The sequence below is a fragment of the Pimephales promelas genome, chromosome 25, assembly GCF_988280905.1.
Source record: "Pimephales promelas chromosome 25, fPimPro1.hap1.1, whole genome shotgun sequence".
Classification (NCBI taxonomy): Eukaryota; Metazoa; Chordata; class Actinopteri; order Cypriniformes; family Leuciscidae; genus Pimephales; species Pimephales promelas.
The window spans coordinates 17,341,147-17,368,420 of NC_142793.1; the positions used below are offsets into that span (position 1 = coordinate 17,341,147).

The 27,274-nt window shown below is 37.4% G+C and overlaps 1 protein-coding gene across 1 annotated transcript; it reads left to right on the forward strand.

Moving 5' to 3' along the window:
- The first annotated feature begins 790 nt into the window (after window positions 1–790).
- kdm7ab (lysine (K)-specific demethylase 7Ab) lies at window positions 791–25,383 on the forward strand. Its single transcript, XM_039646960.2, has 20 exons — window positions 791–950; window positions 10,756–10,841; window positions 11,125–11,242; window positions 12,316–12,476; window positions 15,128–15,269; window positions 15,354–15,540; window positions 15,960–16,122; window positions 18,023–18,110; window positions 18,916–19,022; window positions 19,137–19,228; window positions 19,585–19,671; window positions 19,877–20,140; window positions 20,225–20,349; window positions 20,573–20,754; window positions 20,944–21,041; window positions 21,122–21,279; window positions 21,393–21,541; window positions 21,648–21,706; window positions 22,308–22,575; window positions 23,015–25,383. Exons 1-20 carry the CDS (start codon window positions 853–855, stop codon window positions 23,101–23,103), a joined length of 2,721 nt encoding a protein of 906 aa, XP_039502894.2. The 5' UTR covers window positions 791–852; the 3' UTR covers window positions 23,104–25,383.
- Window positions 25,384–27,274: the final 1,891 nt, after the last annotated feature.

Here is a 27,274-nt window from a genome sequence, read left to right on the forward strand (position 1 = left end):
ATGTTATCTTATTCCTATAATATCATTAAACCTCCTGAAATTAAACAGTAATTCACCTGATAGATCAAAATTAAATTTTAAGTTTAAAAATAGTAATCCGATGTGGCTTCTCAAAGTAAGATTTCAAATTTAAAAATCTTTCCTTTTCATACGTTCATATTTCATGTATAAAAAATGAGTATTAGCTACTTTGTCATAGCTAAAATTTGGAAACGTTAACATTTTTTAACCCCTGCCCTCGAGGTGAGCTAAAACATACCAAAAAATAATTTCAAACTGAACTATCACTTTAATCGTAACAAACTTAAAGGTTAAATAAAAATATGAAAATGTTTACAAATAGAGACATTTACATTCTTATTTTTTAAACATGACATATAGGTAGGCTATTGTTGAACTTCTGATCATAAAATTAAAATAAAAGGCTTATTTCTCACAAATTGACATTTATGAATAATAAATTTAGCTAAAAGAAGTAGCAGATTAGTTAGGCTATTCCTTGTTATAAGATTTGTAGGAGAAAAAAACGAAATAAAACAATTTTAAAGCACAAGTTGAAAGCTGGGCGTGATGTGAGCCTTAATAAAAGAAGAGAAATTTGACCAAAGACAAAATGAACGAGGACAACTCCAAAAGTAGTTTCCCTCATCCAGTGCTTTTTATTATCACGTAGGCTATTACATAATGACGAAGTGATTTGGCGTGCCTCGCGCTCAGTGTTTATGCATGACGTCACGGCATGCTCTCGACGCCCCTCCCCTCGCGTTCTTTCTGTGTTGTTTCCGCATAATTAGAGGAATCTCCGCCCAACCCGATTCCAGCTTGGCTGCGTTGTTTGGGGACAGTCCGAAGATGGCGACGGCCCAGCTGTATTGCGTCTGCCGGCAGCCGTACGATGTGAGCCGGTTTATGATAGAATGCGATATTTGTAAGGACTGGTTTCATGGCAGGTAAGGAATGAAACCGTTTCTTCGTCATATGTTGTGTCAGAAAGGCAACAAAAACAATGCAATTCTATGGCACTTCGGATGTCAGTAAGCCGCGCGTTGAGCTCGCTCGCAGTGAGACGATTTCACGCTCTGCTTTGTCAATATTTCCTGGCGTTAATCGCACCCGTTGCCATTTTCATGATGTAAACACTCGTGTTGCGCGTTTGTTAATTCTTTCCTAGCTTCGTTGTTGTTTTGCAGTAGCATTTGACTGTTTTTCCATGGCTTCAGCGATCAGAGCAGCGAAAATGGGTTCACGTATTTTCTCAGTAGCTTTGTGGCTAGGATTAAAGAGCATCAGCTGACATGAACAACTTATGTAGTTTTTTTGTCACATAAATAAATGACAGCATTGACATGGGTGTTGAAGTGCACGTGAGATGGTGTGGTGTCGAACCAGACGCCAAGGGAAGGTTATTAATATTGTACATTTATCTGTCTGCATTTTGGTGCTGTACATGTCAAAAAGCATGTTACAAAGCAGTAAATAATATGCAGTAATAATGAAAAAAGAAAACGGGTAGAAAAGGGATATGGGCTAAAGTGCTGAAACTTGCGAGTGAACTCGTGCATGATATTTTCCTCTTAAGATTTGTTATTGTGGGGGAAAAATATAAACCGACTACAGTACAAAACTTAGTTTCTATCATAGAGTTGGGAACAGAAAATAAAACAAGCATTTTAATTGTTTGAAATTCACTTTCACCAATATTGATCCAACAGCATATGGATTTGGTGACTTGGGATTGCTTTATGCAGTCTATATATTGGGACTTTATTGCTCTTAGCTCGTAAATTAAATGTATTTGACATCCAGGTTGTTTCTTTGTTGGGCTTTCTTTAGCACTCAGCCTGTGAAGCGTGAAGAAACGTGGGGGGTTTCGATGAAAAGTTACACGGGGATGGGGGGGTGTAACTAAACAAAGACGTGTGGTTGAGTTTACGAGATCAGACCCTTGCCTATTTCTCTCGTTAAGTGCCTTAAATGTGCATTACAGATTGCTTGGAAAGTAGTTTCCAATTTTGGGGTTTGCTAGGTTTAATGCAGTATTAAATGTAAAAGGGAAAGACACGCTTGTAAAGGAGCGTAGCCCCTAAGGTTTCTGTGATTGTTTGGTCTTTTTGATTGACAGCAGGGGTCGGGCATTTAAATCCCCCAGTTATACAAATATGGGCATATGGTTCCGGCTCTTAAAGGGACAGGTACCGTTTGACATGTGCAGCGTGGAGCTAAAGCTGTGTGAAATGCTCAGGATGAAAAAAAAAATTGCCGGAAGGCATGCAAGAACGTCGCGTTGCTTAAGTGTGATATGGCTGGCACATTTGTTTTTAGTTTACTTGTAAATCTTCACACTAGCGGTCAAAAGTTTGGAATAAAGGTACAAGTTATGTTTGTGAAAGTCTCTACTACTTACCAAGGATGTTTAATCAAAATACAACAAAAACACTAATATATTGTTTCTATTACAATTTAAAATAACTGTTTTCTTTGTTTATATATTTTTCATTTTATTCATGTGATGCAAAGCTGAATTTGTGCTCTAGAAACATTTATTATTTTTATCAGTGTTGAAAACAGTTTTTGCTGCATAATATTTTTGTGGGAAACGTGACAATTAAAAGTTTTAGGTAAGATTAAAAAAATATTCAGCAAGCATGCATTAAATTTGATGACAAGTTAAGACATTTATAATGTTACAAATACACTTACCTAAACTATTATTAGGAACCCCATACTACTGTGTTTGACCCCTTTTCACCTTCAGAACTGCCTTAATTCTAAGTGGCATTGATTCAACTCTTCGGTGCTGAAAGCATTCTTTAGAAATGTTGGCCCATATTGATAGGATATCATCTTGCAGTTGATGGAGGTTTGTGGGATGCACATCCAGGGCATGTGAATATACCTCTACCATCTGAATGTCTCAACAGTGTATTCATTCTCAATGCAGGTTTGAATTCAGTTTCTTAATACCAACATTTCAAAGGCCAATCATAAACCAGTCACAACCCAAATTATGGAATATAAATATTTACAAGGTTTTCAAGCATACTTGCATTATTAGGCCTCTGTATTTAAATTGCATGAGATGTTTAATTTTGCCAAGGGGATTTCTGTATCCCTGTATCACAACACTGTGGTGCCCACTGGCACTGTTGATAACACGGGATAATCATATTTGTTGGGTGCGTGGTGGATGTGTTTTGTTCTGTTCCTCAAAGGTTCAGTGTGTCACTGCTGCCTGCCACCAATGGGATTAAGCCGTCTTGCCGGTTGCCCGGGCCTGGCTGTTATCTGGCTCTGTGCACTGCCTGTTTTGGGAGGCAGGATCCGCTGGGGGCGAAGGCCTCCGATAATTACAAAACTCCTGATATTCATGCCTGATAGTGACCGTTTCAATCTTGCAAAAAAAAACAACAACATACATGCCTTACCTATCAGGTGCAGGCAAGATTTACAATGACCTTGGAATGTTACCTAATGACTTGTTTAAATGGTTAGTTTATCCTAAGCAAATCCTCCTAAACCAGTTCTGCGGTCTATGTCTTTGGAATAATCTGTGTATTTGCATGCTTGATGCACGTGTGTGGGTGTGCTTGTGTGTGTTTGTAGGAGGAGAAAGATTGATGAAGGCTCCACTGCCCAGAGGCAAGTTCAAAGCCCCATTCATCAATGTCCCTCTGAGGTTGAAAACCCTGAGGAGAGATGGATGACTTCTGTCTTGTCAGCTAGGGTTTTTAGTAGGGTTGGCCTGGTCGAAAAAGTCACCCTTGTTTTTGTATGTGACCTTAGGGATTCTTAATGATGGCAAGATGATCACGTGCTGCTTCACTAGAATATGAATTAGGATCAAATAAAATGGAATGTATTTTCACACATTGTTTTCTAAAAGAAAATGGTTTGTATACAGTTACTGAATTATAACATATCTTGCATAAATATAAATGCATGATTCTAAACTCCATCTCGGTTTTCCATAGCCTTCGGTAACAATATTATTTGAGTCATTTGTCAGATGGATTTTTCACTGGCTGGTTATGATTAACGTCCTTAAGTTGGCAACCTATTGATTTCATGACCATTATCCACTTTATGAATAGCACTGGGTGATCTCACTGGTCATCTGTCACATTTGCCATAACTAATACGGGCTGTTTCAGTGTTTTAATGCATTGAAAAGGGAAAATAGTTAGAGCTGTGGGAATGTTGCCTCAAACCACAGGTTTGGTTTCACTCATCACAAAATACCAGACTCTTTTGAAATTCACAAGACACTCCAGTTTGATAATATTCATCATTATGTGATATCATTGATTTAAAAGAAGACATTTTACTATAATTTTTTTACTATTATTTTAGTATTTATTTGTTTTATTGTTGTAGTCAAATGAGTGATTAGCAATGAAGAACTATAAATCTGTTCTGCATGTTGGATAGTGGAAACTTGAAAATGATTAATATTAAAAAAAAAGTTTGTGGTCGATAAGATTTTTGTCTAAAAAAATGTTAATTAAACAAGTCGCTTTCACCAAGGCTAGATTTTTTTTTAATCAGAAATGCACTAAAACTGTTATATGTGAATATTATTATAATGTAGAATTGTTGCATTGTTTTCTATTTTAATATATTTTAAAATGTAATTTATTCCTGTGATGTAAAGCTGAATTTTCAGCATCATTACTGTAAAAAAATATTTTCAAGATTTGTTATCTGTTATCTGATTTGTTATTTGTTATTGTTGATATGTTTTTTTCTTCTGTCAAATCAACTTAATTTATTTAGTTGGGATAACTTATTATTTTGAGTTTCTGATGATTAAATCATTCTCCTTCGTTGTATTAACTCACTTTTTCCAGTTCAATCAACTTGAAATTTTAAGGCAACCAGGTTACTTACTTTAAGTTAAACCAACAATATTTTTATAGTGTAGTATGCTGATGTGGTGCTTTGTGGAAACCGTGATAGATTTTTTCAGAATTATTTGAATAGAAAGTTCAACACAACAGAATTTATTTGAAATAGAAATCTTTAGTAATATTATAAATGTATTTACTGTCAATGGTGCACATCAATTTAATGTGTCCTTGCGGAATAAAAGTATAAAGTTCTTTAAAAATAAACAATCTATTGACCCCAAACTTCTGAGTAATAGTGTATCTCTAGTTTAAACTGTAAGGCTCTATGCTATTTTTAATGGCAGTTGCAGTCTTGTTTACGTTTTGATCTCCAAGCAAAGGTGAGAGTTTGCAGCACAGTTGCGTCTGGAGGAAGTGCCCTGCTCTTGTTGGGGTGATGGTCTTGGCCAAGCTTGTGGGTTTGAAGCAGTAAACCCTAGTTTCCTATGCTAAATGCTGTTTCCTGTGCTCATTACTCTCAGGGGCTTGCCTGTGTTTAAAACAGACTGTCAGTTTCTTCACAAAGAGACATAAAATAAGAGAGCGAAAGGCTTTAGTTTATCTTTCTTTGCCCTCATTTTATGTTATGTTTCCTGCTACTTCACTGTCTGTTGGCTGAGCTTTTTTTTTTGCAAGCAGTTTCCTCCCTGACTTCCCTCAGCCTGGCTTAATTTAGCAAATAAGTGCAGCCACACATCAAAATGGTGTTCATTGCAGTGAAGATTTGTTTTGCTAACACAAAGGGTTTAGGTTCACCTCACAATCCTGCTCAGCCACTTTATCTTACTGTTCTATTATTATGCCCTGAAGCAAAGCACTTAACCCTTGTTTATTCCAGGGAGTCTTTGCAATTAGAGTGTTGTAGGTCACACAGGATGAAAAGTGTCTGCTAAATGACGAGTAACTCAAGCTCGGGACTGATGGATGCGGGAGTTCATTGTCAGGTTCTGCTTTGACACACAACCTGGAAACCCTACACTTCCACATCATAATTAGGGACTCTATCAATTAAAATCAAGTGAATGAGCTAATTTTGACTTGTTTACCCAGCCGCATGTCATTCCAAACTTATATGACCTTTTGTTTCTTCTGTAGAATCCGGAGTGTTCACGCTGCTCTTTTCCATACAATTATAGTAAATGGTGACCATGGAACCAGTCCATATGAATTGTGCTACTACCGAAACTTAGGCAAACACATTTAAAATAAATGCACTCAATCTCAGAAAGAATCTCTGCGATCTGGAATTTTGCATGAGCCGAAACATTTTCCCATATGGATTTCACATCGTATTCATATTTGTTAAACTTTGAACATGCAAATTTGCTGCATATACTGTAAAAACAAATATTGTTGGTTTAATTTAAAGTATTAACCTGGTTGCCTTATAATTTTAAGTTGATTGAACTGAAAAAAGTGAGTTAATACAATGAAGGAGATTAATCATCAGAAACTCAAAATAATAAGTTATCTCAACTAAATAAATTATTTAAGTTGATTTGACAAAAGAAAAAATGTGATAACAAATCTTGAAAATTTTTTTTCACAGTGCCTCTGAATAAGTGATAATGCATAATGGACCTTCTTTGTTCAAATAAGTGCAAGTGATTTTTTTTTTTTGTTTCATTACAAAATTCTTACATATTGCACCTTTAAGTAGCATTAAGTGGAAAATTGGAATTCTAAATGGTTAAATTCCTTAATTCCCATCCCTAATTCCTTAGTAGCACAAATCAAGAACAGTTGAATAGATATTCCTTGAAATTCTCCACATTTTCATGCATGCTTTAGTCAGCAAGGAGGCCTCAGGCTCAAACCATAGTACAAAGTGGGATTCTGAGAGCGTAGTGGGATCTATGGCTTACATACTGTGAATTCTGCCTGTGAACTTGCCATCACCATGGAGACTCTTCATCTGCTTACAGTCTAGGTGAATGATTGGTTAAGCCTTCAGGAGATCTCATTGGTTGAGTTCGGTTTATGCACTTATGATGACTCCTTCAAAGGAGCCTTCAAGTATCTTCCAATGTTCTTCTTCTAAATCCCTTGCTAGGATCTACATTAGACCTGACAAGAAACCAGTCTTCACCCATTATCTCAAGAACCATCAGAAATCTATTGCACTCTCTCATTGGAGGCCCATGTGTACTTCTCTAAAAACGTGGCATTGAGAAAAATGGCCACATCCTCTTTTTGTTTGCCTAGACTTGTTCCATTTCCACTGAGTAATGACTATCTCCATTCAGGCTAAATGGCAGGTCAAAAGAGCTCAGTGAGGAACGTCTGTTGTCTGAACGTTCTTCACCCATGGCTGCTCAATGCGCTCTCATGCCTTTTGAGTCCAAATCCCAACATCTTTTTAGGGCTTAAAGGCTATTCCTTCCAGACACGGACAACCCAGATTTATGATATTGGTGGAATGGAGCCCAAAGGCTTGTTTGTGTTGTAATCTCTCCAGTCAGTAAGCTTTTAGTCAAAGGATCATCCAGTATGGCCATCTAGTACATTATCTCAATGTTAATGTTGTTTTTGTTGTGACATGTGGCCTATTGAGACAAAAGATTTGGACCGATGCAGTGACATTTTTATTTCCCGTGAGGACCCCCACTCCTCACAAAACAACATGCAATACCAGTGCAACAGCGTAAGCCTTGGCAATGAGTAAATGCAATAGCCTGGTAAGATTTAAATGAATAAAATAACAAGTCCAATACTGCATCTCTCATACTTTAATGCTATTATCATATTTCATGCTAAACCACCCACTGGAGGATGAAAAGTGCGCGGTTTAGCAAGTCTCATGAGGCTTTGTGGAATTTGTTTGTGACTATATTATGGTTGTTGGCTTGCTCATCTGTGTTAACAGGGAAACTCTAATAGTGGAACACAAAGCTGAATGATGGATTTATTCTCACATATTTCCAAACCAGAATTAATTAACGGAAAGAAAAAACATATTAGCTTCATGGCAAGCTGCCATCTAGGACCTCATATTTGACTTATTTGGCATGCAAATAATGCAATATGCTCGCAAATATTGGGTAAAATAGCCAATTTATTTTTATTGAATGAATTTTTAAATGTAAACATTTCTCTTGCCTTGTCTGCCATCTTTGATTTGATTTTTTTTTTTAGCTTGATCTGTTGGTCCCCTTTTCAAATGTTTCTATTGGTGAGTGCAATTTAGAAAATAAAGGTTGACACTATATATATATATATATATATATATATATATATGGTAAACTATAGTAATAAATGCCATAAAACTAGTCAATTGTTTGTTCATGATACCTAATTTAATAATTAATGTAACGAATTGGAACTGTTGTTTGAATTGGAAGTGTTACTGTTTGTTAATGCATTGATTCATATTTATATATAAATAAACAAGCATGGCTAAAAACATCAAGACTTATAAAACAGTAGCACATACTGTCATATACTCATTATTTTTTATCTTATTTCAAAAGGCTCAATTACTAGTTTTTATGCAAGTACTTGACGGCAACACTCGACTATTTCATCACCATTATTTCATCATTTAACTCTCCATAGCAGAAACTTGCCAATAATATTGCACTTCATATTTTCTTTGACTGTTGCATCATGCTCTCTTCCTGCCTGAATCTTCTTGTTACGCTAGCAACCCACCAGTCTCTCGTGATGTAAGCTCTCCTGTGGCCTGAACTCATTCAGATTCAGAACTCAAGAAGTCTTTTTTTTTTCTCCCTCCCAGTGCTGTTCTTTTCTCCTTGCTTGGCAACGGATGAATGTTTTAGCATCTGTTATCGTGGCTCAACAACTCCTGATTCAAATCTGTTTTAGTGACACAGTGTTCTTCACCACAGATTATTCAGATAGAGTAGAAGTCAACCTTTCTTTCAGATTTGTGGAGAGCCAGTGTGTCGTCCAACAGTAGGTCAAGAACTGAGGCGGTGTGATGTAATGATCTCCACGAGTCACTTCCTGCATGTCCTTTTTGGTTGTTTCATTTTTTCATCTCAATCACAAGTGTGAGAGTGTGAAGGAAACTGAGGGAAGGAAAGTTCTTGGCCGGCATTTGCAGTTTGTTCTGGCTCCTTTGAGGAAAAAAACATATGTAGATGTTGACGTGGTGCTCTCACTTCCGATTGATCCCATTTTCATTTTATAAAACCCCTCATGCCTCTCCAAACCAAGCTGGTGAGAATCCTGTTCAGTTAATCCAAATGTTATTGGTTCTTTCATGTAATCGGTACGTGATGATTTAAAGAAGTGTCACATTTCACTTAAATACTTCACATTTGCCGATTCCTACAATAAACACTAAGCCAAAAATCATATTGTGCTAGAAGCGTAGAAGATTTCACAAATAAGTTTCCTGAACAACAATCAGCTGACCTAATTTCATCACCACTTTAAATGATACATAAATCATTTGAATCAAAAAAGGCGCTGAAAACATGTTTTAACAGGACTGTAACTGTGTTTTGTCTGGCAGCTAATGTTGTTAATAATGTGAGCAAAAACCCCAATAAAACCCTCATTTTCCCAGTAGGAAGGCTAATTTCAATCTTTTGATGTGGACACCACCATTGCCACTCAAATGCCACTGTTTCCCACACTGGTTTCCAACATAAACATACTCCCCTCCCCCGTTCACCTCATGTCTCGTGCCCTGGAGCCCAACCAAATGTAACCTCACATCTGGAGCTCTGGTTTAGCCGGGCTTGTCTGGGGTTAAACATAATCAACCATAGATGACCTAGTCTGGTGTTACTCTCCGGTCACAGCAGAATCTGTTGGATTCATCGAGGTTGCTAATCAAGGCTACTATTTTTTTTTTTTTAAAGCCATGGTGCACCACATGCAGATTGTTTGTTATTTTGCAGTGTCAGGCTATTTCAGTTTCCTTCCAGCCAGTCTAGCGTTCTCCACATGAAGCCCTCATTGTTTGGAGCACTTCACTCTGGGTAACGTAACACTCAAACCAAGGAGTTGGCGAAATTGCTTTCTTTGGCAACATCGAGCAAAACCTGAGCCAGAGAAGTGTGCAAGGCCTTATTACCTGCCTGGCTAATGAATCTCCACACGATGCCAAGAGCTAGCTTGTCATATGACTTCGTGTGAAACAACATGCCTTTAAGCTAATTGGAGTGTGCGGCTGGAAGTGGAAAAATTAAGAAGCGGGGCAAAGGGGTTTTGAGCAATAAGATGCCTGTTGGCAAGTTACCGAGTTTTAATAAGCTCCATCTGCAAGTGTGAGTCAGTTAGCATATTACTATATAGCAAGTGTCATACAAGATCCTGTCCTCCTTCCTCAAAGGGATTCCACTGGCTGTGTAATCATTGCGTTATTAGAAATCATCAAAAAAATAAAACTAAAAATGGTTAAATGATCCATTTACAGTTCTGCATTAGCACTAGCTGGTAAGAACAGATTAGCTTTTAGCTCAGATTAGCTAACTGATTTTTTGATTAGCTAGATATAATAATGTGCTACAGCCAACCCGGCATCGATGCCGGTGTCACCGGGTTGTGTTTGCGTTCACACAGAAGGCGTTCTGGCAATTTCCCGGGATCAACGCACTGTGTGAAAGGGGCTTTGATTTCCTTAAAAATACTAAGCAGCTCAACTGAATTCAACATTGATAATAAATGCTTCTTTCTTGAGCACTAAATTAGCCAATTATTAGAATGACTTCTGAATGATCATGTGACACTGAAGACTGGATCAAAATTCAGCTTTACCATCACAGGAATACATCACAAATATATAAAAATAGAAAACAATTTTGTGCATTCAAAGAATTCTTTTGAAATGTAATATTTTGAAATAATTTTATTATTTTGTGCATTCAAGTGAATTATTTTGTCTGTTTTCTTGCAGCTGTGTTGAGGTAGAAGAGCACCATGCTGTGGACATTGACGTTTACCACTGTCCCAACTGTGACGTCCACCACGGACACTCCCTGAGTATGTATCCATGTTTTTGACTGTTCGACCCTATTGGCTAACCCTTACCAGTAAATTGAAATTAAGCTCCTCAGATTTTGCATTTTTGTGTTTGGAATATGTTACCGACATAATTATCTGATGGAGACATTAACTGGTTTAAGAGGATGCTGTTCATGTCTGGTCACTGTGATCAACAAGCAGTAGTTCACAACAGATGTTATGGCATTGTGGTTGTATAGTAATGACTGCGATTATTGTTCTGAGGCTAGACGTATTGAGTTCTCTCTGTCTGATTTTACAGTGAAGAAGAGAAGGAACTGGCACAGACATGACTACACTGAGCCAGATGACGGCAGTAAGCCAGTGCAGGCTGGCACCTCTGTGTTTGTGCGGGAGCTGCAGGCCAGGACCTTCCCTAGGTATGTGTGCCAATTGTGGGACGCCATCACAGTCACAACAAAGCACTCCAGCGCTTGGTGCCACCCATGATACCACATGATTCACATGGGCACAGATAATGCACTTTTTTAAAGACCTCTCATTGTGACAGTGGCCTGAAAAGTCTTATTGTAGATTACAGCTCGCAGAGTTTCACTATAAAATTGCACAACTGTTCAAAATAGTAATATATTTTTTTATTTTAATATATTAAAAAAATTAATTTTATCCTTTAGTGTCACATGATCCTTCAGAAATCATTTTAATATGCTAATTTGCTGATCAATAAAAAAAAACATCTTATTATCACTCTTTAAAACAGTTGTGCTGTTTTTGTAAAACGATGATGATTTTTAAGTTCAAAAGAACAGAATTTATTTGAAAGGGAAATCTTTTGTAACATTTTAAATTCCTATACTGTCACTTTTGATCCATTTAAAGGAGTAGTTCACTTTAAAAAAAACTCTTACTGATAATTTACTCACCCCCATGTCATCCAAGATATCCATGTCTTTCTTTCTTCAGTCGAAAAGAAATTAAGGTTTTTGATGAAAACATTACAGGATTTTTCTCCATATAATGGACTTTACTGGGAACCAAACGGTTAAAGGTCCAAAAGACAATTTCAGTACAAATTGCAAACTGTTCAAAGGGCTTTAAACGATTCCAGACTATGAATAAGGGTCTGATCAAGCGAAACGATCGCTTATTTCAAAAATAAATAACAAAGTTTAAGTTTTATAAGCTCAAATGGTCGCCTTGCTCTGTTCTGTGATGCACGTTCGTGACTCTCCTGTTCGAACTCATACATCAAAATGAACAAATCTTTTTTTGTGTCATTTGGTTCATTCAACGAACGAAATGAACGAGTTGACTCTGGAAAATATTTGTTCATTTTGATGAACGAGTTCAAATAGGAGAGTCACAAACGTGCATTTTTTTTATTTTTTTTTTTATGTAACAAACTGGTTCAATTTGTATCTGAATTGTTTATACTTCATGTTAATCACGCCCGCTCTTCTAATCAGTAATTATCCTGTGTTTTATTCTGCAGTGGAGATGAGATTTTGCAGCAAATGCAGGGCGGTCAAGTCACCCAGAGGTATCTGGAGAGACATGGCTTCCGCTATCCCATCATTGTAACCAAAATGGAAGGGCTTGGTCTCCGATTACCTCCAACGGATTTCTCCGTCAAGGATGTAGAACGCTACGTTGGTAAGGAGGGAGATGAGTTGATCTCATGCTCTTCACTCTTTTTCTTCCACCTTTACCCATTGCGCTCCACGTTATAGCACTGAGCAGCAGCGCTTCATGGGTTTAAATATTAATTCCATTAAGAGTTATCTTCATGTAATGGAGTTGCATTACAGTCCATCCACTGCGGGGATCAGATGTTAATCTTAGGTGAGTCAAATGGGTCTAACCTTTTAGCAAACATTAATCAACCCATAATGAAGTAAGTGTGTAGATAAAAGTGGTGTACCTTACACCAGCCTAGAAGGCCTCATCTCATTGAGAGTCTGGTCTTTATAGTGTCTGATTACACAGTTGCTATATATTTCCCTCTGAGCTTTGTCCATAAAGTTTAGGTTACAGCTCACTCCTCTACCTCTCACATTTGTGTGGATAACATATTGTTATCATGATACACACAGTGATCAGCTGCTCCATTTGGGTCCTGGAGGGGTGCCTGTGGCCCACTGGGAATGAAAGTGTGATTATACTACACTAACTGTGAGGCTACTACCACACCTTCTGGTGTCTGTCGGGCCACTGCTAATGTTTTAGCCCTTTACCGGCCTGCTAAGTTTATTTTCCACAGATTCGCCTCATTTACTTCCAGTTCACACTGAAAAATATGATTTGTAGTGCGTTGTGACCCAACAAATTTGGTCCAAACTTTTAGGCATTTCCTCTGCAAACACATGCTAATTGTTGACATTTTCGCTGCTGTTCCTACAAATGTTGAATTGCTGGCAAAAGTGAGCTGTTGAGATGCATGATGGGGAAATGTCAGTGATGCTTGTTTATGCATGATATGCATGACTTTTTTTGGCAATGACCGTCGATAGCTGCAACATCCCTATGCTTTGTTTAAAGCTGATTTTTAAACAGCTGGCTGATGCACAATTTTTTGCTGGAACAAAAACCAAAATTAAGGTTTTCATTTGAAAACTAGAACCAATAATATTTTGGTAATTAAATTAAGGTAATTTAACTTTTTATGCTGATCAGGGTGTCATCAAAACCATAGTTTTTTGGTAACCAGCTGGACAAATTTGACATTGCTACTCTAGCATAATTTTTGGTCACGGTAAAGTGCATCCACTTTGCTGACTTGTTCAAAAGCTTAAAAATGCTGCCTTCGAAGACGCATTCTAAGGAAGGAAGGCATCAAGGCACATCCGAATCCAATGTTAGCCTCACTTCCTGGCATTTTTGAAGGTAGCATAGATGTATCTTTTGCTGCCTATATATCCCTCAATTCTGTGTTACAGTTGAGCTAAAAAGAAAAAAGGGCATCTGAAAGTTGCGGTTGTGCATAACTAAGTTTTTGATTTTTAGTGTTATTTCAAGCAAGAAATTACTTTTACAGTACTTAAATATTTGTTTGGGTCGCTCTATTCTGTTATAGATCATTCAACCGTTCCAAGGCCCTAGAAGTCTGAGGTGCCTTCATGCACTAATGCTGCCTACAAGTACTAATTGCTAATTGCTAGTACTAAGTGCTAATTTCACTGTTTCACTCATTGATTTCAGCCCTTCAAAACTATTACTAATCTTGCTGTGTGTATATAAAGAACACTTCCCATTCTTTTCTGGTCTATGTGCAAGAGATTGTGCTTTTTAGCATTCGTAGCATAAAGGTAAAACCATTCAATTTGTGAAATGTGAGAAAATCTGTGGACTGACGCTATGCCAGCCAAAAAACTATGTATATAGTTGAATTGATGAATGTTCAAGTTAACTGCAGTGACGTTATGTCTGGGGCAATGCACTAAAAGCTCTAGCTTTTGTCTTTAATGCACTTTTGACAGGATAGCTGCCCAGCTAATTCAGTTACTTCAGTGGGCAGCTTGCTTGCATGGCTCCCTAGGCAGCAAAATCGAACATTGTGGGTTTTTCTCCATAGCCATTTGCTTGTAATGAAGAACCGCACTCTACGCCTGCCTTTGTGAAAGCCACTTTTGTCCCACACTGTTTTGGGTACATTATGTCTCTAACTATAAAAATGTTTTTTGTTACTGGTTAAAAGGAGTAATTAATGGCATTAATGTTTTGATTTATGCACATATAAACACATATTTGGAGCTTGGAGTGCCTGTAGCTTTTTTTTTTTTTTTTATCTAACCCGTATTTGTGGATTTGAAACCATAAAGGATCCAATAGACATTTTTATTGGCAGGGTTGCAAGTCATGATCCCAGAACAGCAGTAAAGGATCTTTTTATTGTCTATTTTGTAGGATGAGTTTCTTTCTGGCTTGGTACACTAGGGTGCCGTTTGTGTACACAAGCACCAGCTGTCCTGCTCAGTGTTTGAGGCTTTTCCCAGCAGCTTTCTGGTGGGGTTTGATGTTCTGCCTGCCAGTTGTCTTTCTCACAGTTATAAACATCAGCTGATTTCTTGTTAAGAAACACCAAGATCTTCCACTGTAGTTTCGGTGGAGAGATGGCCTTATTTGAGGACAATGGGAAACTTTTTAGTACCAAGAGTCTAGTCATTTGACATGATGGGCATTTAAAATATGATTTATGACCATGTTGATTATTGCAATTTATCCCTGTTGAGTTTGTTTGGGTAATGATATTTGTTGCAGTATTCTGTTCCTTTGATGCCCACTCAGTTTGCTCCCTTTGCTTATAGGAGGTGACAAAGTGATTGATGTCATCGATGTGGCCAGACAAGCGGACAGTAAGATGAAATTGAGCGCCTTTGTGAAGTATTACTACAGCCCTCAGCGGCCGAAAGTCCTGAACGTCATCAGTCTGGAGTTTTCAGACACCAAGTTAGTATTGTTTGAGAGCGACTGTGCAGACGAGACAAAAAAAAAACTTACATTTTGATGACAACTTGAATATCTTGCACTCAGGATGTCAGAGCTGGTGGTGGTCCCCGATATCGCTCAGAAGATGTCTTGGGTGGAGAACTACTGGCCTGATGACTCTTACTTTCCCAAGCCGTTTGTGCAGAAGTACTGTTTAATGGGTGTGAAGGGAAGCTATACCGACTTCCATATTGATTTTGGAGGCACATCTGTGTGGTACCACGTCCTGTGGGTAAGTTTGCATCACAAACCTTTGATTTTTCTATTCATTAGAGATTCCAGAAAAAAATGGATCACAGGTTCCACCAAATTAATGTTTCTTGAACAGTAAATCAGAACATTAAAATGATTTCTGAAGGATCATGTAACACTGAAGAGTGAAAATTTAGATTTGCCATCACAGGAATTAATTACATATAATTACAATTAAACTGTATTAAAATAGAAAACAGTTGATGTATACAGGGTGGGAAAAAGTTGTTTTTACCATATTTTTTGGTACTGTTACCATATTTTGAAGCCTTGGTGCACATAAGAGACCTCTTTCAAAAACTAAAAATCTTACTGACCACAAACTTTTGTAAAGATTTTTCAAAAGCAAATTTGTTTAATTATATGACGACAATGACTTATTAATTGCCTTACCTGTAGGGGGAGAAGATCTTTTACTTGATAAAGCCGACCCCGGCCAACCTTGCACTATACGAGGAGTGGAGCTCATCCCCAAACCAGAGCGAAGTGTTCTTTGGGGAGAAAGTGGACAAGTGTTACAAGTGTGTCGTGCCGCAGGGAACAACACTTCTGATTCCAACGGGTAAGCATTATTTCTTCTTGTTTTATTTTTTTATTCTATTTTTCTTTTTTGATTATGCTATTCAAATAAAAGAGAATAATTGAAATGAATTGGCTTTTTTTTGCTGTGGTTGCACAATAAGTTAAATTATACTATAGGAGCTTTGAGGCGTATGTATTTTATTTGTTATTATAATTAGGTCATCCTAAGGTACTTTAGAAACCTATTATACCCCTTTTTACAAGATGTAATGTAAGTATCTGGTGTTCCCAGAATGTGTCTGTGAATTTTCAGCTGAAAATACAGAACAGATCATTCACTCTTGCATTTCCAATTTTCCCCTATTTGGGTGTGAGCAAAAGCATGCCGTTTTCGTGTGTGTACCTTTTTAAAGGAGTAGTTGTCTTGAAATGAAAATTACACTGATTTACTCACCCTCAAGCCATCCTCAGTGTATATAACTTTCTTCTTTCAGATGAATGCAATCCGTGTTACATTAATATATATATATCTAATATGAAGTAACACAAACATATAAGACTTTTTAAGAATTCATTTACTGTGCCCTTAAATTATTTTATTATACCTTTCACATTGAACAGTGTTTTTAATTTTAGGGATATTCAGGGTTGATATTCAGGGTTTAATAGGGACACACGAATGTTGGAGCAAGAGGAACTGGTATTCCACTTACTGGGGAGCAGCTGTCTTTTAATGGTGGTTCCACAGGAAGGCCAGGGCTGATTTGTGTTTTTCGTTTCAGGTTCAGATGTAGCAGGAATGAGCAGCAACTCTTACCACCCAGAGAGCCACATGAGTCCTAGCTACATTTTATACAGTATATTGTTCATTAGTGAAGCTCCACAGCCTTTTTTGAGTTACAATACAAACATCTAGTGTATCGTCATCATGACTTCGTATTATATATGAAATGAAATGATAGGGTATATATGGGTGGCATCATAAATCGGAACATTTTATGAAACCTCACACTCAAAACGAGCAGGTCATGAGGATACGTGGTCTTAAATGAATCTGGTTCCCAGCTGTTGATGGCACTAGCAGACCGGTTTAAAACTTTCACATCCCCCTGCTGTGAAACAGACTTCAAAAGTCCTTCAAAAGCTACAATATGAAAGTTTCTCATTGTCGGGGCTCTGCATCTGAATCTGATGTATATTTATGCTTTCCCACACTTCGCATGTGGCCTATATGTCGAAGCGTAGACAGGAAGCCGTGGATGTAGTTGACTGACTGGTTGTTTGGTGGGCTCTGCAGTCTGCAGTGGTTTTGAAACGCTGGGGGTTTGATTCACCTCAGAAGATCTCAGTTAGCCGTATAATCATGGCCCACCCAGCAAACGTATGTGAACTTTTGCCTGCCATTTTAAAGGGTTAGTTCACCCAAAAATGAAAATTCTGTCAGTATTTACTCACCCTCATGTTGTTCCAAACCTCTATGTGTTTATTTGTTCTGCAGAACACAAAGGAATATATTTGGAAGAATGTTTTAATCAAACAGATCTCATTCCCCATTGACTTCCATAGTAGGAAAAAATACATACTATGGTAGTCAATGGGGAATGAGATCTGTTTGATTAAAACATTCTTCCAAATATATTCCTTTGTGTCCAGCAGAACAAATAAACACATAGAGGTTTGGAACAACATGAGGGTGAGTAAATACTGACAGAATTTTCATTTTTGGGTGAACTAACCAAATTGACTGCATTTACACTGTTTGTTGTAGAGTGACACATCAGTGGATTTTGTGAAATTGGTCTCTCAGTCCAGCTTTGCCGCACACCGGATATGAATGTCTTACTGTTGGCTAGAAAGGGACAGCTGCAGTTTAGACCAGATGTCTGAATATGTCTGCATCTGTCAGTCAGCTGTTGACACACTCTTGACCTCTCTTGCAGGATGGATCCATGCAGTTCTCACCTCTCAGGATTGCATGGCTTTCGGTGGGAACTTCCTCCATAACCTCAACATAGGCATGCAGCTCAGGTGAGCGCGTGCTTTCTCTCTTCAGAAATCAGAATTGGAGTCCTGTTAGTCTTGATGGTGTCTCGTAGCCCTCAAACCGTATTGACTTTATAGCCCTTTCCTGTAATTGTGGACAAATGTGGGCACAGAGGACTCGGGTGTGATCCTAATTTTCATTTATTATAAATGTTATATCACTGTCTTCGATAAAGTTTTGCCTATCCATTTATGGTGGGTTTTTTTTATTATTTGGGGGGTAATTTTGCATTTAATTACTTCAAAAAGTACCATATTTTCTATGTAAATTCTGTTTATTTTTATGTTTTATTTTTTAAATTTTTTTAACTACTTTAAAATATCACTCCAATAAGTTCTTAGAGCTAAAACCTAAAGATGAAGCGACTTTGCTGTCACCTGGTGTCTTATTTTGGCTTATTTTAGAATGCTCTAAATTACAGTTTTCCCATTCATTTCTATGTGTGCCCATTTTTGACCCAAATACAAGATTAAGGAGTTTTTTTCACCCACTTAACATTGTAGAATTGAGTCAAAAAAAATGTTGTATGTGTATGTGAGGCAAACTTTGGAAAAGTAGCCAAGTCTTGTACTGCTCAGATCAAGGGAAGTATTTTTTTTTAAATAAATCAAAACTATTTTGCCCACATTTGTCCAGAATACAATTTCAGGGTAAAAAGTTGACCAATGCGTTTTGCAGATGTACATTTTCTTTGTTACATTGATTACATTGTCTAATATTTTTGTTTTTCATATCAGCATATTGGTTTCTGAGTTGTGTATGTGTTAACTACTAATTTCCTCATATTAGGTGCTATGAGATGGAGCGGCGTCTGAAGACTCCAGACCTCTTTAAGTTCCCTTATTTTGAGGCCATTTGCTGGTATGTAGCAAAGAATCTGCTGGAGACTCTCAAAGGTACGTCATCTTAAAATCACTCAGCATGTCAATACAGGGCACTTAAATCATTGGCGTGCTGCCACTCCATTCCCTGGTGTCCATCCTAATCGTCTGTTTATTGTCTGTCGTCAGAATCACGAGAAGATAACTGCCTGCCTCCAGAATACCTGATCAAGGGAGTGAAAGCTTTGATAACTGCACTGAGGAACTGGCTAAAGAGAGAGGTGAAGGAAATTACCACACAAGAAACTGCATCATGATATCAATTCAGTCATATCAGCAGCTTATGCAGACTTTATGTGGACTCTGGGTACGAGTTCGGAAAAGAGCGTTTACATCTTTTAAACCAACCAAATTCTGATGTCAACTGAACCTGGGTGTGCACCAAAAGTGTTACCCTTAAAACAGCTTGGTTCTAAAACCACCTGCAATCAAACCATTGTACATTGTAATCCCTGCTGAAATAATGAGGGCAAGAGGCATCGACCAAAAAGGTCGATATCTGGTGTCAGTGGTACAGGGTAAGAACCTGAGGTTTGTTCTGTGACACAAACCCCTTATTGTGTGCCCATTTGCCCAGGTCACAGAGCCAGCCAGCGAGGTCCCTGACCATATCAGACCCAACCATCTCATTAAAATGCTCACTAAGGAAATCCAGTACCTTGAGGTAAGCCAGACAGCTTGAAACCATGGCCATACACAGGCTTTTAGAAATACAGTCTGAAAACTGAGCTTGCTTAAGGGGCACATATGTGCATTTTGTAAAATGGTCTTATTACAAATCAGTTTGTGCCGTCTAGTGTTCTTCAGTTTGAGTTTTTTGAACTTGAGTTGTTGTATTTGATCTCACAGTGTTGTTTTAAACACTCTAGGAGTATCAGAATGGGAATTGTGGAAGCAAGCTAATGAAATATCAAGGAAGCTCTGTGTGTCCTTCCACACGGTCGGCACACGAGAGAGGGTCTCACGCGCGCATGAACGCCAGACGCCTTCGTGATCACCACCACCACCACCATCATCATCATCACCACCACCACCATCATTCTCACAACCCTAAAGTTCCTTCCAACCTTGACATCTTCGAACAGCACACTCAAGAAGTTTTAAAAAGACTTGAGATGGGTCCTTATGATGAGGTAATTAGGATTTATGAATACCATAAATGCCATTCAGGCTAATCTATTTATAGTGAATCATTTTCCTAAACAATCGTCTTTCAGGACGCCACCTTTAACCAGAAGGTCAACGGCAAGTTCAACAAGGTCTCTACGGCCTCAGCTGCAATGGCAGAGCGGAGTTTGGACACCGACTTGCGACTGGTACTGTGCAATGGACGTATAGTCAGGTAAACCACACTAACCTGTAACTATTATCACACATTAGTACATAATCGCAATAATTGTAGCACTTAAAATGACCAAATACAAATACTGACCTTATGATGGTGTTAAATTTAAAAGGATTGTGTAAGGTAATAATCATTTTAGCACTTTTCTTGTCCTATTTCGGCCTTTATTGGTCATAAAATATTGGGAACACTTTCTTTACCCCTCCGATTGTCCACACAGAGATAACAGGCAGCATGTTGGTGAAAAAAGACCAGTGATAAAGGAAGAGGAGGACTTCGGAGATGTGAAGAGGGATTCACTCAAGATTAAACCAGTACCTAAAGAAGAGGAACTGGAAGTGGATATTCGAATGAATGAGGATAAGCATCATTGTGTAGCCAGAGAAGTGACATCCTTTACAGGTATCCTGATTAGTAACCCAAAATGTACCCATTTTAGTAAATATTGTGTACATAATTTTTTTCTTCAAGTGATTTTGACAAGCATCAGCCATGTTAAAACAGTTTGCGTTATTTATTCTCTCAGCTAGTGCACAAAATCGCACTGATATTTTTGTCCCTGCCAGTAATAAGGAGCTATATCTTCCACAGATCTTAGTAAACCAGAGAATTCAGATCTCAGGAACAGAGAAACCGTACATTCAGACATCTCATCAGACTCTGAATCAGAAGCAGAGTTCACTACACGGGTATGTTGCCATATTCCTTCGTGCACAGGAAGAGCATAAAGTCCTAGTTTAGGTTTAATCTGCTCTTCTTATCCATGCAGAAAAAGAGCTGCTCTGAGGAGGAATCTGAAAGCTCTTCAGAGGAAGAGGATGAAAAGATTAGGAGGAGCGGAGACGATCAAAATGAGGCCAAAAGTTGCTCCGGCTACTTCAAGGAGTCCAGGCAAAGACTTGACCGTTTTGAGAAATGTCTTAAAAGGTGAGAGCTGATAAGAGTTTTTAGATGCCTGACATTGTCACAAGACAACAAAAATGCTGGGAAAGATTATAGGGTCGTGCGTGTGTAAAACTAATCTCAAATCACATTTGCAGTGAGTCTGCTACCTCACCAAGCAAAGAAGAGGATGCTATCCAGGGAATGCTGTCTATGGCAGGGCTGTTGTATTCTCACCAATCAGAAGATCCCAGCAGTTCACAGGAATCCTGGTGGTCCCGAAGCAACCATCACTCCCCTGACTACAGTACAGTTTTTGTTTTGTTTTTTATCGCTAAACAGCTTATTTTCCCCCCTATAACCTAAACGTATTATTTTGATGAATATTGCATGTGTTCTTTTTCAATTCTCAGGTAAAAAGGAGATTGCCTCAGGAGAGGAGAACCAGGATTCAGACAGCAATTCTTCACGGGTAACGTCTTAATGAGTTTTATTCAATATTCAACAAAGTCTGTAAACCCAATCTTAATCTGGCACACTGTTTAGAGTGTATCGGTCATGTTCCAGAAGTAAAAACTGTAATTAAACCTTTAAAAACAGACTTGAACTCTGGGGTTGTAAATCAATGGTATATGCCTTTGTTTAATCCATCTGTTTGTATCATTTGCATAAATTTAAAGCGGAATTTGTGCTACATTACCCAAGATATAGAATCAGAGAGTTCCACCAATCAACAATATATATATATATTTTAACTCAAAGTTAACTTAAAATAGTGTTTTGGTGTAATCAACAACATAAAATGGATAGTGTAATATTTCACCATAGTTTTTATTCCGATTGTCATTCGCTAAATCCGTTAGTTACAGTCTTGTGCCTTTTGTCTCTTTGTCTGTAATTTGCAAAAACATTTTTGCTTCAAATCAAAGTTTGTAATGTTGTGAATTACCTGGTAGCTAATTGGTTTGGCTTGTGGCTTATAATGACTTTGCAATTAAAATTTGTGTTAATTTGAAAAATATATTTTATTTGATTCTAATTTATGCATTATTTGTTTGTTTTGTTTTTTTTAGGAGGGATTTCAGGAGCGTGAGCATTCAGAAGGAGGATATCAGGCCAAACTCATGCATAGGATCCAGGAACACAAGAACTTCATGGACAGCCAGGGCAGTGGCAGCAACAGCAGCAGTGAGGCGTGGAGCAGTCGCACACACTCCCCAGCCCATGGGGAAAGCCTTACATTGGGCTACCAATACTGTGAGACATCCCTGTCACCACCCCTGCACCCGTCCAAGAGGCCTGCCTCAAATCCCCCACCAATCAGCAATCAGGCCACCAAAGGTACTCCATTACCATTTTCTCTGCACATTAAACACATTAGTAAGTCTTCCACATTTGTATGCATTTATTTAGTTAGTTAGTAGGGGTGGGGAAAAAACGTTTTCACATGAATCGCGATTCTATCTTCTGCCGATTCTCAAATTTAATAAATCGATATTCTAAAGTGTTACATTTCCTAAACTTTACTGTACTGCAGTTATTGACACGCCAGAGTGTTATTAATCACAATAAGCCACGAAAAATGACTCAAGGCGGTACAGACACCCAACTGCCTAAAGCTTAAGCACAGATGCCGCCTTTATTTATAAAATATAAAATACAAAATTTTTTTTATTTAAAACAGATAAATTAAAAATGAAGAAATAAAATGAAACAATAAATATTATATTATAATCTTGATATATAACATTTATTAATTTTAATCTTTTCTTTCTTGTAGGTAAACGTCCTAAGAAAGGCATGGCTACTGCTAAGCAGCGACTGGGCAAGATTCTCAAATTGAGCAGACACAACCCCTTCTTTGTGTAGTACTAGTGATGGGATGCTGAGTGCATGTTAAAGGTGGCGGGGTTTTAAAGTGTGTTTGGTTCAACACATTTGGTCAAAAACATTGTATTGGTTACCAATCAACCCGAAGCTTCAGAATGATCTGAAAAAGCGCTTTGCCCAACATGGTTTCCTAGTTTTGCTAGTATCCATTCAAAGGATCAATGTGACTGAAAGGAAATCACTTTTTAAGACTTTTGGTTCTCGAACGCTTGCATCAAAATCAGGTTTTCAAAGCTGAAAGCAAAGACTAGCAGGCTGCTTCCCACAACTAAAAACACCTCACTTCAATGATGTACGCCTTCAACAAGGCAGCAATTGAGTGATGAACTGATTTCCTAAAGGTGCTTTTTCTCATTTTGTGATTGCAACTGACTTTTCCTAGCAAACAAAATTTGCATTACTGCCTAAAGAAAACATTTACCAAGGTTGATCGCTTGAACTACCTGACCTGTCAATCAAAATGTTCTCATGTTTTAAGAGAAATGAAAGAAAAAAATATTTTTGTCAGCATTTGTATTCATATTGGCATATTTTGTATTACAAGCTAAGTAGTGCGCGTGTGTGTGTGTGTGGGGGGGGGTAGTTTAACTATATTTGGTACTCTGTTGCCACCTAGTGGGCATCCAGAGACTGACTATTTGAAGCTGTCATTTAAATGGGGCACGTGACAACACATTTTCCCTTAATTTATTCCTTTTTTTATGTTGGTGCTTGATTTTTCTTTTTTTTTCTATACTATTATTAAATTACATATTTATTACTGATGAAAGAGAACAATTTCACTAAGCAATTAGGGAGATTTGCTGTTCTTTAGGGTCTTGATATGCATCTGTTTTGAAACCGGTTTAGATATCTGTGGCCGCACAGACATTTGTGCACGAGCTCAACCATTTTTTCAAAATTTCAGCTGCATTTTTATTGCATTGTGGGTAAGAACAAAATGTGTTGTGTAATGGGATTGTGTTACCTCCTGTTATTGACTGGTTTTTACTGTTATTCTAAAGATCTGGTTTCAGAGATGTGTTTTTGTTTCCAGATGTATAAAATTCAGCTGCCTCATCAATTTCTAAAGCATTAAAACACTGTTTGAACTGGTGCTGTGTACAGTGAGAAAACAAGACGTTTAAGACGGCCATGGAGCGCGGGAGAATGTTTACCTTTTTTACGTTGAAATGTATTTGGCTACACGTCTTTTTACAAAGAAACGAAAAGTATTTATTTTTGTAAAATAAGTCTTAACAGAGAGAATTGTACCAACAACGTGTATCGAAATATGGCTTTTTGTAAGATATGTGTGTGATTTGGAGGTAGTTTGCTCTGGTTCTGTGTGAAAGACCTCAGGTAATTTTTCACGCTCAAGGTTTTGGATTCCCTTTGATGAATGCCAAATAATGTCATTATAAAAGTCAGGTCTTGCTTTCAATTGTGATGTCCCGATTTTTATTTAATCTTATATGAACATTTCTTGATGAGTATCCCCATGAAAGGAAATCTTCTCCTTTTGTATTCCCATTATGTTTAAAAAGCAGCTTCAACCTAATCTACCAGGCTCTTCAGGCAATAACACACATTCCATAAGCTTCCAGGAACTTTTCTGATGGATTTCATTGACTTGCTGAGGTACAAGTACAGCGGCTCAGGGCTCACATATGGACAAATTATTCTAAGGGCTTCAGTCAACCCAAAGGTGGACCGAATTGAACGGGTGATTACGACCAGCACAGTATTGCTACTGTATGTCATCTTACAACGTTTTTATGATGGTTTATTGTGGACCGCGACGCTCAAGCATTGTGTTTTGATCCATTTCGAAGATAAAACCACAATGCCATTAATGTAGCACCAGTTGTTTTTCCCCTCGATTAGCCTATTTGTCTGACCAGGATTTGAGCTATGTTACACACTACACTTTTTTTATTATTATTATTATTATTGCTGTTTTCTTCAACACGGTGATTATCTAAATGTGCTTGAGAACTTGCTGGCCTGCAGGCAGGGTTTGTACCATGCAGTACTTGTACAGTATTTATTTGGCATTCTCGGTTGTGTTTTCCATTTTCTGGTCTTGCAATCAATTACTTATTTGTTTATGGTGTGTCCTCACTCATTGTCAATGCATTCAGCTGTTTGAAAAATTTTATATGGTTGTATAATTTCATTTAATATTTTGTGACACTGTAATCCACAGCCAAGTCTCTTTAAATTGAGATTTTCAGATTTACAATGTGGCCTGTACATATTAAAAGTTTTACGAATGAATATGATGTTTCTGGGTGCTTTGTTAACATTGATTCATGCTCACATTCCTATACCGATATTGATCGCATTATTTGGGTCCTTAAAATAGCCCATGAGAACTGATTAAAACTATAAAGTTTTCTTTTGTATTTTTTTTTGTTTTGTTTTTAATTATTTTTTACATTTACAAATCAAAGCATATAATTATACACATGTGCATACATGCATGCATATATTGCATCCACATATATATGTATAAGAGATCAAAATTAAAGAACAACATACAATTTCCTAAAGTTCGAGGTTACTGCTTAGTCCTATTTAAAGTTATTCTAACAGGAGCAGAAGGGCAATTTTTTAGCATATTTCATAAGTTAAATATATTTGAATAAAACTTGAACGAGACCATTAAAAAATAACTGGTCAAAATTAGAGAACTCATTCAAATACCTCCAAGTAATTGGTGATAATGTGGAACCTGGTGCTAATTTCTTTAATTATCTGTCAAACTCTATTTAACTGGCAACGAACTTTCCTATTTTAACTGACTTTGCAAGATGGCAAGCTGTGGTGAATGAAACCCTGACACCAGGTTGTCCAGATGAAGGCCAAAGGAATGACCCTTTCAGCTATTGCAACAGGAGTTGTCTGTTCTAAATCTGTGATTTCTAGAAAATTGAAGCTTTAAAAAAGCCACTCACTCATTCATTCAAGTCCTCCAAAACGGCTGGTCGTGCACAAGGACAGGGCGATGAGGAGACCTTCAATGGGGAATCGGTTGGAATTGCTCGCCAGTTCAGAGCTGAACACAGTAAGGTTCTGTCTCGGCATACAGTGATTCGGACTGAAAGCTCAGTCTGCAGTGACCAAGCCTCTCATCTGCAGAAAAAATGAAAAGGTTCACCTTTGTGGAGGAGCATGTTGCGAACTGGTCAAAAATTCACTTAAGTAGTGAAAGTAGGTTTAATTTATTTTGGTCCGATCATGGAGTTATATATGGGCCTATAATGGCAGGGTAAATGCAAATGTTTATCGGAACCTCCTTCAGCAACGGTTCCTTCCCTGCAAGCATCTACCAATCAGCCCCCAATTTTCAACTTGAAGCGGAGAACATTGAAATAAAGAAAAATTCAGATCAGTCCTGATTTAAAATACTTCAATGGTTATTGTTCTCTAATTTTCATTTTGAAGTACATTGGTTATTTTGTAAAACATGCTAGTAGAACAATACCCACAGCTATATTCCTTCAAATTTCAAGAAACGAAGATTAACAATGTTTCTGAAAATAATAAAGTGTTTCTAATCATTCTCTAATTTTGATCTCTACTCAGAGAATGTGTGTGTCATAAGTTTGGAAACATTACTATTTCTGTGTTTTTGAAAGAAGTATTTTATGACCATCAAGCCATTTGTTTGATAAAAAAAATATGAATATAATATATATATGAAGAGTTCAGATGCAAAAGCCTCTAAATTGCCATTTGAAATTTTCTTCTTTAATGATGATTTTTATCAAACTTGTATATTTAAGTTCAGTAATTTCACTTAAATAACAATTAATAGGTAATTATCATTGCCATTTAAGTGAAATTACTGAACTTAAATATACAAGTTTGATTAAAAATCATCATTAAAGAAGAAAATTTCAAATGGCATTTAGAGGTTTTTGCATCTGAACTCTTCATATATATATATATATATATATATATATACAAATCAACAAATAAAATAAAAAATCATATTTATTTAATTATTTTTCATGAACAATCATAAACGGATCTTTCATTTAAAAAAGTGTTTTCAGATCTATTCAATTCTTATTTAGAAAACAACAACAACAAAACTGCAGAGATCCAATTCTATCTAATTGTCAATCCATTCCCACAGCAACAGGTGAGCGTTTGCATCTGC